Source organism: Dipodomys ordii, unplaced genomic scaffold, assembly GCF_000151885.1.
Source record: "Dipodomys ordii isolate 6190 unplaced genomic scaffold, Dord_2.0 Scaffold16, whole genome shotgun sequence".
Classification (NCBI taxonomy): Eukaryota; Metazoa; Chordata; class Mammalia; order Rodentia; family Heteromyidae; genus Dipodomys; species Dipodomys ordii.
In genome coordinates, this window is record NW_012267232.1 from 16,143,127 (window position 1) to 16,160,092 (window position 16,966).

General features: G+C 37.6%; 1 protein-coding gene across 1 annotated transcript in view; it reads right to left on the minus strand.

The window, feature by feature from the left end:
• LOC105982587 (tetratricopeptide repeat protein 6-like) overlaps positions 1 to 16,966 on the minus strand; it is a 48,489-nt gene that overhangs the window by 15,373 nt on the left and 16,150 nt on the right. Inside the window, exons 6-8 of the mRNA XM_013012235.1 lie at positions 13,225 to 13,338; positions 4,785 to 4,904; positions 3,487 to 3,560 (exon numbers count right to left, since the gene is read on the minus strand). Of these exons, the coding sequence (XP_012867689.1) occupies positions 3,487 to 3,560; positions 4,785 to 4,904; positions 13,225 to 13,338 (308 nt within the window). The remainder of the gene's footprint in view (positions 1 to 3,486; positions 3,561 to 4,784; positions 4,905 to 13,224; positions 13,339 to 16,966) is intronic.

Genomic DNA, 16,966 nt, shown 5'->3' on the forward strand with positions numbered 1-16,966 from the left:
GAGGGAGGGAGGAAGGAAGGGAGGAAGGAAGGAAGGGAGAGAGGGAGGGAGGGTGGGAGGGAGGGAGGGAGAAAATCAACACTAGAAAATGAGGCACTAGGGGCTGGGAAGGTGGCTCAGTGGTAGAGTGCTTGTCTTGCATGCATGAGGCCCTGGGTTCGATTCCTTAGCACCACATAAGCTCAAAGAAAAAAGCCGGAAAATGAGGCACTAGAAATCTCAGCTTCTTGTGTCTCACAGGCAAAACAGTATTCGTGTTTATGAGCCAGCTCTATCTTCTCAGTTTACTCTATGGGGCTGTTACTCAGAGATCACAGGGTCATTTCCCTCAAGTAGTTTACAATGAAATTGCACTTCTCTTGATAATTGGCACTTTTTAAGAAGCAAAAGTTCACTGAGTAATAAGGTCATGATGTTTTTCCATGTACTTCATGGTATTATATCAGTAAGTCTCTTCGCAGTATAAGGTTCTTTATCAAAAATAAATACATCATCATCATTTGTGATAACATGCATTTGTACACACTCCACAAAGGATTTTCTTACAATGGAGACTTATATGTGATGAAATTTCCAGCACATATTTTTTCATATTTTACAAGTAAATGCTCCTATTATATTGACATTCAAATTGTATCATTTACACTGCCCTTATTTCCCAAAGAGAAACTAAAATCCTTGTGAGTGCATGTTTTAATAGATGGTTTACAGAATGCAATCTTTCCTTTCATATAGTTTAGTTAGTTTCAAAAATTCATAGTGAATGAAGCACACTATATGAGTATAAGTTATAGATAGGTAGTCATCAAAATTATTTTTTCTATCTCTATCTAGTTAACGTTAATGAGCATCCAGGTTACTTAGACTTAGCAAATCTTAAAGCTGGAAATGGATCTTGAAAGCCACCTGAAAATATGTGAAAATTAATGAGTAGAAATCAAGTTCAGAACTGACAATAGAGACTCCCCTAGTTTTCTAAATCAAGGGAAAAGGGGAAGACAATTTCATTTTCTGGAGATGTGTTGATCATAGTGTCCTATAGGTGAAAGTTTCTGTTATGTCACCATATGTCAATCCATCTAATGGGAAATGAAGCAGAAAATCCACATTGCATCAAGGTACATATTGACTGAGATAGAAGGGCTCGGCATCATTAATCACAAATAGAACACTACATTGAAAATGTTTTCTAAAATAAAACGTGCTTATAAAATAAAACCTAGAGCACTGTCTTCACTTGCAGAAGATTCTCACTATACTATCTGCTAACAATGAATAATGCTGAGCTTGTCAGCTCGGCTATGAACACAAAGACCTTCCGCACTTACCCCCATTAATCACATATGTGACCAGATGTGCCCTGCTGAGTTGCACAAATAAATCCCAAATACTTCCCCCCCAACTAAAGAATGTGGCTTGAGAGTTACAGATCCAAACTATCTTATGAAAAAATAGGAAGAATAGCCAGAGAAATGTGTTAAGGGAAAAGTACTTGGGATAGATAATCTCCTGTATTTTTTTTGTTTTATTCATGAGGGTGGTTTTCATAAGTACAGCCCAAAAAATAATTCAACTCTAATACTGTTGATGATGACACTGGGCAGCAAGTAGGATATTCAGCCTAAGGAATGCTGTCTCCTAGCAACCAGAGGAGCAAGAACCGGACAGATACAAAGGATCCTTCAAAAGTTTGCAACCCCTCAAGTTCAAAGATCAAAGCCCTAAAATTTAGAAATGTATTCCTTTGGTAAATTCTTCAAAGGATAAAAAATGTACTTTCTTCAATATAAAACACCATAAGCCCTCATCTCCTCACTAACCATGTTACTGCAGAGCTGGTTGTAACTCAATTCAAAACACAAAAACACTTTTCTTGAAGAAAAAATAAACAAAAACAAAAACTTGATCTCAACGAAACACTACCTACTGTTAAGTTTCTTTAAACAGTTAAAACTCAGTAGACCTGGAATTGGAACTCAGAGTTATTAGGGCTTTACTGTTGATTTTAATTCTACTTTTATTCAAGAAAAACAGAGAGGTTAGTGGGATGATACAAGTAGGTTGTTCAGAATTGCATAGTCCAATCCGTTCAAGGAAGCTCTGCTACATATACTCAGCAATTAGGTTTCATAAAAGAGATTGTGAACTGACACAAAGAGAAACTTACAACTCTAGTAGTTACTAAACAGAGGAAAGAGGTTGAGAGAAGAAATCATATGGTCTGTTTTTAGTTTTAAAGAATACAATGACTTTAGGCATTTTTGGACTGCACACACATTCACTAAAATAAACACAGCAGTCATGATTATCCCATTGCTTTTTAAGAATGACAATTACATAAAGATGTGGATTATATAAAAGTTGCTGGAGAAAACTACAGAATGCTTTGACTATGGTTTTGCTATCTTTATAAAATGAAAGGCCCAAGACTAGTTTAGGCCTTTTTACCCACAGATATTTTCAGAACTTCCAGTTACTCTATTATATTATTTATAAATTAAAACTCTTAGTTCTTATAAGGAAATGTAGTTATACTGTATATGTCCTAAAAGATAAAATAGAGAGTGTTAATTTCTTAAATAATTCAAGCTATGTCCTATTCTCTAAGTTGAATATTTACACAGCCTACCCTACATAATTTATGAATTATCCTAATTTCCTCCTTCAAATTAACTGCTACTGTTTCTCTCATGAAAAGTAATGCTATAAACTGTTGCTTAAACAAGTACATTTTATCCCATATTAAAATCTGAATGTGCTGACTCTCTACCCTTGTAAAGCCAAAATGACAAAAAAATTAATTTTCTGATGTCAAATGTACACAGAACTGTGAACAGATCAGTAGCAAAGAATATGAGTGTATTTAAAATTAATCAACATCTATATTTTGGCCTTATGTAACTATTGGGAAGCAATTGGGAATTACCAGATAGAGTAACTACATGAGGTTTCCACATCCAAGCACAAAATTCTCTTTTTTTGTGTGAAAATACTGTACAGGGGGTTACAATTACATGGGCAAGATAATGAGTACATTTCTTATCAAGCATTGTAGCCTCCTCCTTTGTTTCCCCTTCCCATCAAAGCACCAAATTCTTTTGTCTCACCCCACCACCACCCTACCACACTTTATTTTTGTGCCAGTACTAGTGTTTGAATTCAGGGTCTAGGCACTGTCCTTGAGCTTTTTTGCTCAAGGTTGCTTCTCTACCACTTGAACTACAGCTTCACTTCTAGCTTTTTTGGTGGTTTATTGGAGATAAGAGTCTCAGGGACTTTCCTGCCTGAGCTGGCTTTGAACCACAATCCTTAGATCTCAGCCTCCTAAGTAGCTAGGGTTACAGGTGTAAACCACTGATACCCTGCCTCTAAATTTTATGCACATTTTCCTCACTTTCTTTCACGCCTTTGGCTTCTCTATGGGCTGTGATTTACATAGGTTTGGGGGCCTGCTTGCTCCTCTTTAACAACAATGGCACTCCGTACCTGTGATGGCACATGGCAGCAGCTTGGCAAAGATTCACGTTATTCTGCTTCATCTGTGCAGCTTGTTTAAAATCCTGAAACAATGTTAATAGTTTAGATTAATGTTTTAGAATTACGTATATGCCTTCTTAAACTCCTCTCTTTCCACATGAAAATATCTAACACAAGCATTACAAGTATATCACATTAAATGTACATCATATATGTATGCATTAAACATATCCCTTATAGGGTCACATCTACTGAAAACTTATGGAAGTTTTCTGTTTAGGACTGGCCTATATCCACAATCCTCCCATGCTCAGCCTACCATGTAACTTGGGATGAAAGACACTTATAACTATTCCCATCTATGGGTTGAGAAGAAGTCAAACTTTTCTTTCCAGGTTAGTCTTAAACCACAAACCTCTGCCATAGGTAACCCATAATGGTGTTTCTTCACTATATCAAAAAGCCTAAAGGAATTCAGATGTTGAGATTGCACCCCATCATAATGTAAACGGCTCAAAAGATGCCTCCATATAGAGTAAGAGAATACCAGCCAACTTTGCAGATGGAGAGAATAGGAAATGCTCTGTTGTATAGGTTATACTGCTATGCCGCAGAAATGAAGATGCAAAACTCACTGCTTAACTAGAAACTGCTATTTAGTGTTGTCTTGTGTTTCTTAATTTTCCTTCTAAATTTCTGTGAAAAAAGTTAAAGTTGTACCTGAGAATTCTATAATGAAATAAATTTCAAAGGTACCTCTTTCTTTTCAGTGTGCATCATCCCTGTTCTGACCCATTTAAAAGCCTATTCTCTTGAGCTGGAGACATGGCTCAGGGCACCTGCCTGGCAAGCCCAAGGCCCTGAGTTCAACAATCAGGGGGCAGGAGGGTGTGCGGGGGAGGTGGGGTGGGGTGTAGGAAGCACATTCCAAGTAACTTATCCTAGGCAATATTCCCCTACCATGTTTGAAGCACATTTACTTTGACAATAATTTCAATGGGGAAAAAGAAATTTTAGAATGCAAAAGAGCATTGCCAAGCAGAGTACACGATATACAAATCATTTTATTTGCCAAACGATTGGATTTTATGTGTAGTTCCGTGGGTAGACAAATGTCTTTTTCATACATTGCTATTCATCTGTTTATCTTTTGCAAAGATTCTAGTAGTCACTGTAAGTATCTCAATACAATTGCTGCTAAAGTTATCACTCATGAACATTGCCATTGCAATAAAAACCTGGTCACTAGTTTCAAGAAGAGAATGTATACAATCACACGAATTTTCACACATCCACATTGAGCTCACCTCTAATGCAAAGCTGTACTTCTCTAGTTCTGTGTAAATGAGCCCACGATTAATGAAAGTATTGAATATCAGTGTTTCTCCAGCGTCGAGAAGAAGCACAATTCCATAATCTATTAATGCCTAAAATTAAAATAATTACAACATAGATATGACTCAATTTTTAATAGCTCAAAATATTCCAGCTTGACTTAACTTATATTTTTTTCTAAGACAATTTTTTTTCTTAGACACCTGTTTCAGATTCACATTATGTGTGTGGTCTTCACCTGACTTTGAGATAAGAAAGACACTATCATTCTCTGTTAAGTATTCTCCCAAAAATTTTCTGTTCTCCTTTCCTAGTAATATCACCTTTGCCTGATTCTTTTTTTAAAGATTTTATAAATCTGTTTTGGTAATTCTTTTTTTAAATAAGTTTTTTATTTTGAAAATACTGTACAGAGGGGCTACAATCATATGAGCAAGGTAATGAGTACATTTCTTATCAAGCATTGTTGCCTCCTCCTTTGTATTTCTCCTACCATCCCTTCCCTCCCACCCCCACAACTTTACAATGTATAGGGGGGGGTGGGGGAGGAGAGAAGGAAGTAGTTGTCTGATTCTTGTGATTTTATACATGGTTTCATCTGCATATCTATAGTTTCCTCACATAAAATCTTTTTTATACTATATCATCATATAGTAGCTTTTGAGCCCAGAATCTGATTTTCAATAATATGATTGAAATAAGAGTCCAAGAGTCATCAAAGTCCTTATCCTGCTTTAGTTCTCAGCAGTGAAAGCTAGCAATGAGTATACCATCCCTCTGCACCTCCCTCCCACTGCATTAGTCAGTGCAGCAGCCCCTCGAGCTAACTGCCCTCCTTCCTTCCTTCCTGTTACTTTTCTGTATTCTTCTGTGTGTGTGTGTGTGTGTGTGTGTGTGTGTGTGTGTGTGTGTGCGCACATGCACGCATGCGTGCACATGCCAGTAATGGGGCTTGAACTGAAAACCTGGGTGCAGTCCCTTTTTCGCTCAGAGTGCTCTATAACTTGAGCTACACCTTCACTTCTGGCTTGTTATTGGTTGATTGGAGATGAGAGTCTCATGTACTTTCCTGCCTGGACTGGCTTTAAACACATGTTCAGATCTCAGCCTCCTGAGTTGCTAGGATTATAGACATGAGCCACTGGCACCCAGCTTCTGTAACTCCTTTTAAATCCGCAAAGATTTTTAAATATCAAGTCCCTTCCCTCCATTGTCCAATCCATATTTCCAATCTTGGTCTCTTTGTAGAGGTTATATGTTTTTTGTAGAGGTCATCTGTCTTTTTATTTCTTCCACTTCAGTTCTCATACACATAGTCTCATCACCACCAGTACTTGGTATGTATTACTTCGGCACACAGCTAATCTTATACTCTTTATGTTGATTCCTATTTGTATTCCTTGGAATGTCATACTTTTCTAATCTGAGAGGTGAAGTGGTTGCTCACCTTTGAGGATTTCTTTTTGGTGGTACTGGAGTTTGAACTCAGGTCTTCACTTTTGCTAAGCAGGTGTTACTTTTTTGTATTCTTCTGTGTGTGTGTGTGTGTGTGTGTGTGTGTGTGTGCACGTGCCCGCATGCGTGCACATGCCAATAATGGGGCTTGAACTGAAAACCTGGGTGCAGTCCCTTTTTCACTCAGAGTGCTCTATAACTTGAGCTACACCTTCACTTCTGGCTTGTTATTGGTTGAGTCATGCCCTCAACCCCATGTTTCATTGCATATTTTAAAAATAGGGTCTTGCTTCCCACTCAAGCTTGACTTATGATCCACCTACTTAATTTAGGCTTTCTTTAGTCTCTAAAGGATGACAAACTAACACCACTGCCCCCAGTGTCCCTCCATAGAAATGGATTCTAGTGGAGTTTTCTGCCCAGAATGTCCTTGAATTGCAATCCTCCCATTCTCAGATTCACAGTTACCTAAGATGAAAGGTGTGATCCACTGGCATCTAGCTTGTCTTTCTCCCTCTTCTCTTCTCTTTTTTTTTGGTCAGTCATGGGGGCTGAACTCAGGGCCTGGGCGCTGTCCCTCAGCTCTTCAGCTCAAGGATAGCGCTCTACCACTTGAGCCTCAGCACCACTTCTGGCTTTTTCTGCTTCTGTGGTGCTGAGGAATAGAACTCAGAGCCTCTTGCATGCAATGCAAGCACTCTACCAGTGAGTCACCTTCCCAGACACTCTCTTATGTTTTTTAATCAGGGTCAATTATCAATTGCGTTGTGCTTTTTATTCTTTTGAATAATTTTCTTCTCTATACAGATATAACTTTAGGGAAATGTTCTGAGATTTCTTTCGGATGTACACTCACCTACATGGTTCAGAGGCTTAAAGTCATCAGCTAGAGCCATGTCTTTGTTCCAATTGAGATTCTTATTCCAAAAAATGCATATATAAAATACCTTAACCCAGATGATTTCTTTTTTTTCTTTTATTTAATTTTTATTTATTTTTTATTGTGAAAATACTGTACAGAGGGGTTACAATTACATGGGCAAGATAATGAGTACATTTCTTATCAAGCATTGTAGCCTCCTCCTTTGTTTCCCCTTCCCATCCCTTCCAAGCCTCCCCCCCCTCCCCCCCCCAATCATCCCCGCAACCCCCCCCCACCAAAGTTGTAAAGTTCGTTTTCAACATAACAACTTGTACTTCTCATTGTTGCAACAGGTCCACCTGTATCCTTATTTAAATGACTTGTTTTTCCCCTTCCCCTCCACAAATTATACCAACATCAAATACAGTGAAAGCAGGGGTTATACAAAGCAACAAAGAAATAATCTTATAAATGCATTAGAAACAATCGAATGAAAGAAAAAAACATTTGAATACATATCTTAGGGTTCATTTCCCTAACATCACCTTATCTGACCTTTTCTGCTTCACTCAGACATTTACTAGATATTGCAAATAAGGAAAACCATGGATCTATGTTTCTTTGGGCTTGGCTTACTTCACTTAATATAATTTTTTCCAAGCCTTTCCATTTCCTAACAAATGGAGCAATGTCATTCTTTCTGATGGAGGCATAGAATTCCATTGTGTATATATACCACATTTCCTTAATACTTCCCAAGGCTATCTACAAATTCAATGCGATACCTATCAAAATTCCAACCTCATTCTTCAAGGAAATAGAAGAAGCAATCCAAAAATTCATATGGAACCATAAAAGACCCCGAATAGCAAAAACACTCCTCAACGGAAAGAACACTGCTGGAGGAATATCAATACCAAATTTCAAACTCTACTATAAAGCCATAGTAATCAAAACAGCACAAGAACAGACCTCAGGACCAATGAATTGAAAACCCAGAAATGAACCTACAGACCTATAGCCATCTAATCTTCAATAAGGGAGCTAAAAACATAGAATGGAAGAAAGACAGCCTCTTCAGTAAATGGTGCTGGCAAAATTGGTTAACTACTTGTAGAAAACTAAAGCTAGATTCTTATATATCACCTTGCACCAGAATCAACTCCAAATGGATCAAAGACCTCGAAGTCAAAGCAGACACTCAGCAAACATTACAGTATGGAATAGGAGAAACCCTAGGTCTCCTTGGCACAGGCTGAAATTTCCTTAAAAGAGACCCAGAAACACAACAAATCAAAGAAATGTTGGACAAATGGGATTGCATGAAGTTGCAGAGCTTCTGCATGGCAAAGGACATAGCTAGCAAAATCAAAAAAAGCCCACGGATTGGGAGAAGATCTTCACTAGCCATACAACGGACAAGGGTCTCATATCTAAAATATACTTAGAACTCAAAAAATTAAATCTCCCAACAACAAATCCTCAAAGAAACAACTTCCCAATAAATAAGTGGGCTAAAGACTTAAAGAGAAACTTCTCTGAAGAGGAAAGAAGGATGGCCATCCCAGATGATTTCTGACATAAGGACCCATTATATAAGCACCTTCCAATGAAACTAGAGACTATTGATTGAATTAACAAAACGTTGTCTTTTTTTACTTTGTGCCAGTCCTGGCATTTGAACTCCAGGTCTTGCACTCTTACTTGGAATTTTGCTCATGACTGATGCTCTACAACTTGAGCTATGACTCTTCAGCAACTTTGCTGGTTAGAGCCAAGCATCTGGTCTGCCTAGGCTGGTTCTGAATAAACCTCTTTGATCTCAGCCTCCTGAGTAGTTAGGATTACAAGCATGAACTACCATTATTCAGCTTACTAAATTTTCAGTTCACAGTGTAGACTTCAAAGTGGTCAAGATGCACTGTATTCATAAACTGCTTCAGTGAACGGTAACTCCTCTGTACAACAACTTAAAGATAATAAAATCAGTTCCCCCAACAGTGGCTAACAATCCTATGTTATACTCCTAATGTATTTCTTTGGAAATATATAGAAAAGCCATCATTACCTTTAAGCTTAATAGATTTAGAAAAATATTTCCAATTTTTCAGTTTTGTGCATCTTATTTTTCTGTAACACTTACAAAGGAAACACACTCATTTACAGAAGACTGCTTATGAACATAGAGTCATAGTATATGCATGAATAGTACATCAATAAATGGGACTTGTTTCTATGAAACTTAAAAAATGTTTTCCAGTTTTACTTGGATTATGAAAAAGACCAATCAACACAGGTGCTCTAGTTCCTTTGACAAATGGATCTGTGTCCAGAACTACATGAGTCTAGCTACTGTGACTTAAAGTAGCCAGGTGCTGATGGCTCATGCCTGTTATCCTAGCTACTGAGCAGCAAGAGATCTAAGAATCACAGTTCAAAGCCAGAAAGTCTGTGACACTCTGATCTACAATAAACCACCTTCTCTTCCCCTCCAAAATAAAACACTTTAAAAAAAAAGCTGCAACTGGAATTGGGGCTCAAGTGGTAGAGTTATAGCCTTGCTGGGAGGGGAATGGGGGAGCAAGCTCAGGGACAGCATCAGACCTAAGTTCTAGTCCCAAGGTGGGCAAAGAAAGAGAAGAGAGAGAAGGAGGGAGGGAAGGAGAGGGAGAGAGAGAGAGAGAGAACAAGAGCACAAGTAATGGGAGCAACCCGCTTTTGTTCAAATATAGCATTCACAATTAGAAGCAACTCTTTGTACCTTACTTCATTAGTGCCAAAGGGAGGCTTCAGAGTCAGTTCTTTATTAATGTGATTTATATTTCAGGATCAAAATAATCATCTGTCTCTTTAGCCAAACAGTTGGGAAATTCCTACTTTGTAGTAAGTGGCAGCCACTGGGTTTGCAGTTCCTATGCTCTGTGAGTAGCCACATGCGTTTTCCTGTGAGTGGATGAATGGAAGGAATTGTGCATGATCCTCCCACTCAGTAATTTCTCCAAGTCATGGCTGACACCAACACAGAGCACTGATTGCTGTTTAAAATTTAATTGGTTTTAGTGGTTTATTGTCTTCTTCTCTGAAGATTAAGGCCCATGGAACCAGAGTTAATTGTGTTTACCAGTGTAAAATCATGAACAAGTATTATACCTGCACATAATAAGTATTCAGTAATGTGTGTGTGTATTGATACTGGGGCTTGAACTCAGGCCTGGGCACTGTCATATTTTTAGTGATTAACTGGAGATAAACATGTCACAGAATTTCTTTCCTGAGCTGGCTTTGAACCTCAGTGCTCAGGTATCAGCCTCCTGAATTGTTAGGATTACAGGTATAAGCCACTAACTCCTCACTTCAGAACATTTTAACAAATTGAATAAATCACAACTCAGTGAAAGTGTATATTGATGAAAACTAAAAATAAACACTTGTAGGAAAGTTACTTCTAAAGGATTTCTTTAAGTATACTCTATTTTTTAAAGCTCTTCACTAAGCTGAGGAAAAATCTACTCAAAAGACCTTTACTTTTAAATTTTCTATTCTTTCGCTGAATAAGCAAAGCTTACTGATCTTTCCACTACATCAGATACTGGAAGCATCCAAAATGTGGGTTGGAATCAAGTGTTCAAAACCACTTTCCTAGTAAATGTTTGTTTTTTTTTCTGAGAAAGTTGTGTGGTTTAATCATAAAAGTATTCAATCCTATATCTCTGACAAACCTACTGACTGAAAATGACAAATAACATTTTACTTCTTGCTTATTTGCTCACCTCTAGCATTTCTTTATTGGACACTCCAGTCTCTAAAAACATGAAATGAACTATCCCTTATATATGCTGTTACATAATTATATTTTTTAAATTGTCAAGGCTACAAAAATAACAATTCTTTTTTTAACAATTCTTAAAAAATAATAAAACCCAGAAATTATCTAACCCTTTCATAGAATTGCAGAATGGAAAGCATGTAAAATGTTTTAGAGGCTCACTAAGTAGCAGAATGAGTGATTCAAGAGGAAACAAACGCTCAGGAGTAGGACTTTGCGAAGGTCAATGGGGTGGAGAATGGATCACATCAGGTAGCCAGAGCTGTCCTTGAACCCCTGGCTATGTCATGTCTCTGCCCAGGATTACAGCCATACACTCGGATCAGGGGTTTTGATTAAAAGAATGAGGAGTTTGGCTCTTACTGGATTTGCATCATTCTCTGAAATTACTACTGGCTCCACAATTTAGCAGAATTAACTGACCCCTAAGGCCTGAGTCTTCATCTGCAAAACTGAGATATTAAAAATGCAATTTGTTGTAAGAATCCACTTAGAAATACTTTGATTGTATGCTAGGTAAAGCATTTAGGCCAGGCTTTGTCACATGATAAGCCTTAATAAAATATGAGTGGTATTGTTTTTATTAATATAGAATGTTAAAATCAGAAGCCATCTGTCTTTAGGTTTTCAGAAATAGCATCTTTGGAGAATGCTTGAGTATAACCTGGTTTTTATTTTGTTGTTTCTCAGCCTATTGGTGAGAGAAATGCTAAGAAAAGGTGAAGGAAAGCAAAAGGGAGGAGTTGACTCTATTAAATAACATCCTCCATAAGCTGGAACCAGATGGCTTTAAAAGGCCACCTAAAGACTGTTAACCCAAAAAAGATAGCAACCTACAAACACCAACACAGGTTTCCCCGTCCTTGTGTGACTCGGAGGAGTGGCATCACCCTTCCTTACTTCCATTTCCTCATCTGCAAAAGCAAACTGAATGCTTTGAAGTGCTGGCAGCTTTAAAATCACAGATAGTTTGTCACTAATTTGACCTTATTTAGTGACTTCTGTATTTTCTTACTCAGGAGGACAAAGTTCTTCTACATGTCTGAGATAACAAGCATGAAGGCTTCCTTCCCCGTCCAACCCATTGTTCTTGGCCCCCAGGATACCTTTCTGGCAGAAATGGGGGCTAGAAAAGAGAATCCTCAGAGACACCTGGTGTGAGGGTCTCCGATGAATGGTCCTTTCATTAGATCCTTGAATCCAACAGCTTCCTTGTTAAAAATCACTTACTCATTCGTCAACATTTCTCAAGGCAATTTGACAGTCTAGTTGGTAGGAACTTTACCCTCCTGGGTAAAAACAGTGTTTCTCAACTTCTTCCCCTGGATTTGTAATTTTTTTTTAATTTCTAAATATTTTGTTACAGATTTAACTAAATTCCATAAAGCCTGAGGAGTGCGTCGCCACCAAACAGCAAGAATGTGATGAAATCTTTTAAGAAATGTTCTATTACTGGAATTCCCCTTCACACTCTCCATTACGAGAGAGGGCAGACATGAGGAAGAGGAGGACAGTGAACATCAGAAGGAGAAACAAGAGGAGGGGAGAGAACACAAGAGCTTTGAGGAATTCTCAATGAAAAGCCAGCATACTGAGGAGGGGCGAGAAGATGAAGGTACAGTTAGGAAACATGAGAATTTGTACAGGCCAGTCCTAGTTCAAACTAAATGGAGAAAAGTACTTACTACAGCCATACAGTACACAGGAAGATTCCTGGCCAGAAATCCTTATGAATAGGCGTCATTATTCCTTGCTTCCCACTGAGTTTATAGTTTCAAGACTGCAAAAATTACCTGTCTGATCTGCTCTAGTTAATGCTGAAATTAGGGAGCAACCATATTGCTTATTGATCACTGCTATAAAACTCTATAGACAGTATAACAGTAACACACTGAGACAATATTTATGTCATGTATTTAATTTATACATGCTTTTAAATGTTCATATAAACATTATAAAATTAATTTTTCATTTGACTTACTACAGAAATTGTTTAAGCAAACTTGGCAAGCACTAACAAAGAAATCAATAAGATTGAAACAGTTCTTAGGTTTTATGTGTGTACTCTCATGAAAATTAACCTCCAAGCCTATAGCAAAGTTAATAAGAAAATACTTTTCAGAGGCTTTAACTGTGTTTTTATTACACATATTTTAAAATGTTATTATGAAATGTTATATGCTAATTGCTTATTGAATTCAAGAAACCATTGAATTATTCTGTTTGTTAAATGCTTTAAATTTGTTCTTTACTAAAACAGCCATCTTACCAGTTGGAGCTCTCCTATCCTGGTATAGCATAATGCTCTGTTATAAAATGCTATATAATTGTTTTTGTCCATGTTCACAGCCGTACTTAAATCTGTAATAGCTAGCTTGTAATTCTACAAAGAAACAGAAAATTGAGAAGAGTAAATCATAATGGGTTGACATTTAATTATAAAATAAATTTTGATCCTATCAGGTTTGAAACACTCATTTAAACATTCTGGGTTATCCTTTGTAAAATTATGAACGTCAAGCTAATCTTTCATGAGGCTACCATGATCATATTCCTGGTAAGAATTCTTATGATTGTTTTCATCCACAAATAAAATTAAAGATACCAACATTTTAAATTTATTTTTAATGTTTTTATCTTTAAGTAGTTGTGTGGAAGTTTCGATTCTGCTTATCAATTTGTAGGTATAATGCATTGTGATCAATGTCCCCTCTTCCATCATTCTTCCTAATTTAGGCTATTACCAAATAGTATATGGCTTGGAAATCAATTATACTGGTTGAGTTTTCTTTTATTTTTTCTGACATATCACATAGTCACATTGTTTTCTGGCCACACTCTCTTCAATGTCCTTTTTAATTATTCTCTGATACTTTATGTCACCTATTTTTCTTTCTTTTTATTATTATTTTTTATTGTAAAAATGTTGTACATAGGGGTTACAGTTACATGAGTAGGTAATGAGTACATTTCATAGTGAGCATTGTTACCTCCTCCTTTATTTTCCCCCTACCATTGCCCACCTCCCCATCTCCCCAACTCCTCCCACTCCCCCCACCCCAACACTGTACAGTTCATTTTCAATATAGTGTCCTGTACATCTCGTCGTCACAATGGGTCAGCCTGCATCCTCATTTAAGCATTCTGCAATATCCTTTCGCCTCCCCAAATTACAAAAATATATACACAAGGTGCAGAGCACCAGCATCAAATCCAGTGAAAACAGGGGTTATACTATGGGGGAAGAACATACAATAGCAATAAAAGAATCACATTGTGTATTGTAAGTACACTAAAAACACTAGCGAGAAAGAGAAAAGGGAAAGAAAATAAACCTCTTGTGTCCCTGTCTTGGGGTACATTTCGCTTAACATTATCTCATATGGTCATACATACATAGCCTTTGACCTACTCTGCTTTTCCTAGACATGTACTAGTCACTGCAAACAAGGGAAACCATGGGACCTATGTTTCTTTGGGCCTGGCTTACTTGAATTAATATGATTTTTTTCCAAGTCTTTCCATTTCCTAACAAAAGAAGCAATTTCATTTTTTCTGATGGAGGCATAGAATTCCATTGTATATATGTACCACATTTTCTTGATCCATGCATCCACTGAGGGGCAGCTGGGTTGGTTCCATGTCTTAACTATGGTAAATAATGCTACAATAAACATGGTTGTGCTGGTAGCTTTGGTATGACCTTCTTTGTGAACATTTGGGTAAATGACCAGAGTGGGTTTGCTGGGTCATCAGGGAGCTCTATGTGGAGTCTTTTGAGGAACCTCCATACTGCTTTCCAAAGTGGTTGAACAAGTTTACACTCCCACCAATGCAGTAGGGCTCCCTTTTGGCCACATCTTCTCCAGCATCTTGATGATAGCCATTCTAGCTGGGGAGAGTTGGAATCTCAGTGCTGTTTTGATTTACCTTTCTTTTATGGCTAGAGGGAGGTTGAGCATTTCTTCATGTGTCTATTGGCCATATTTATTTCCTCTTCAGAGAAGTCTCTCTTTAAATCTTTAGCCCATTTGTTAATTGGGCAGTTGTTTCTTTGAGGATTTGTTGTTGAGGGATTTAGTTTTTTGAGTTCTAAGTATATTTTAGATATAAGACCCTTGTCCGTTGTATGGCTAGTGAAGATCTTCTCCCAATCTGTGGGCTTTCTGTTGATCTTGCTAGCTATGTCCTTTGCCTTGCAGAAACTTTGCAGCTTCACGCAGTCCCATTTGTCCAACTTTTCTTTGATTTGTTGTGCTTCTGGGTCTCTATTAAGAAAACTTCGGCTTGTGCCAAGGAGTCCTAGAGTTTCTCTATTCCTTCCTGTAATGTTTTCATGGAGTCTGCTTTTATTTTGAGGTCTTTGATCTATTTGGAGTTGATTCTGATGCAGGATGATACATATGGATCTAGTTTTAGTTTTCTACAAGTGTTTAACTAATTTTTCCAGCACCATTTACTGAAAAGGCTGTCTTTCTTCCATTCTGTTTCTTTAGCTCCCTTGTCAAAGATTAGGTGGCTATAGGTCTGTGGGTTCATTTCTGGGTCTTCAATCCTATTCCATTAGTCCTCAGGTCTGTTCTTGTGCCAGTACCAAACTATTTTGATTACTATGGCTTTGTAGTAGAGTTTGAAGTCTGGAATTTATATCCTTCCAGTGCTGTTCTTTCTACTAAGGATTGTTTTTGCCAGGTGCCAGTGGCTCATGCCTGTAATCCTAGCTACTCAGGAGGCTGAGATCTGAGGACTGCAGTTCAAAGTCAGCCCAGGCAGGAAAATCTGTGAGACTCTTATCTCCAATAAACCACTAGAAAACCAGAAGTGGCGCTGTGGCTCAAGCGATAGAGCACTCGCTTTGAGCTGAAGAGCGCAGGGACAGCACCCAGGCCCGGAGTTCAAGCCCCATGACTGACACCCCCCCCCAAAAAAAGGATTGTTTTTGCTATTCGAGGTCTTTTATTGTTCCATGTGAATTTTTGGATTGCTTCTTCTATTTCCTTGAAGAATGAGGCTGGAATGTTGATAGGTATGGCACTGAATTTGTAGATAGCCTTTGACAGTATTGCCATTTTCTCAATATTAGTCCTCCCAATCCAGGAGTATGGGAGGTTTTTCCACTTGAAGAGGAGTGGGGAGAGTGGACATCCTTGTCTCGTTCCTGAATTTAGAGGAAATGGCTTTACCTTTTACCATTAAGTATAATGCTGGCTTGTAGGTTTGTCATATACAGCCTTTATTAAATTGTGGAATGTTCTTGCTTGCTTGCTTGCTTTTTTTTTCTGGTCAATCATGGGGCTTGAACTCTGGGCCTAGGCGCTGTCCCTCAGCAATTCAACTCAAGGCTGGAGCTCTACCACTTGAGCCACACCATCACTTCCTGTCATCTATTTTCATATGTAGTAATTTTCATAAAATTAATACATAATACATAATTCAAATCTTTGCTTTAGGGTACTATTTGCAAAATATTTTATATAAAGCAGCTACAAAAAACACATTTTAAAAAAGGAAAGAGAATATTCCACATAGCTCCAGATGTTGAACACTGTTCTCATCTTTAGCCCTGTAATTCAGACACCAATTATAAACTTGAGCAATGATTTTGTTCTCAACCGTGCATAACTATATTGCTTGAAATAGAAAAATTTAAAACATACCAAGTGCCCAAGAATTCTATGGTTAAAAACAAATAACAAATAAAAATTGCCATGGAATATTATGCTATCACATAAATGACACTTGCAGCAATTAAGTATAAAAAAATCAACAAAGAGCATGGTGTATATTATCAGGAAAACAAAAAGCAAGCTTTGTCCTTCCATATTTATAATGTAATGCTTTGTTAATAAAAAATAAATGACAATTTTTTAAAGGTAAATGTCTAAAGTATTCTTATGCCCAGCACTGTTGGCTCATTCCTGAAATCTTCACTGCTCACTAGGCCAAGATCTCAGGTTTGTGGTTCAAAGTCAGTCTACGAATAAATGTCCATGAGACTCTTTTTTTTTTTT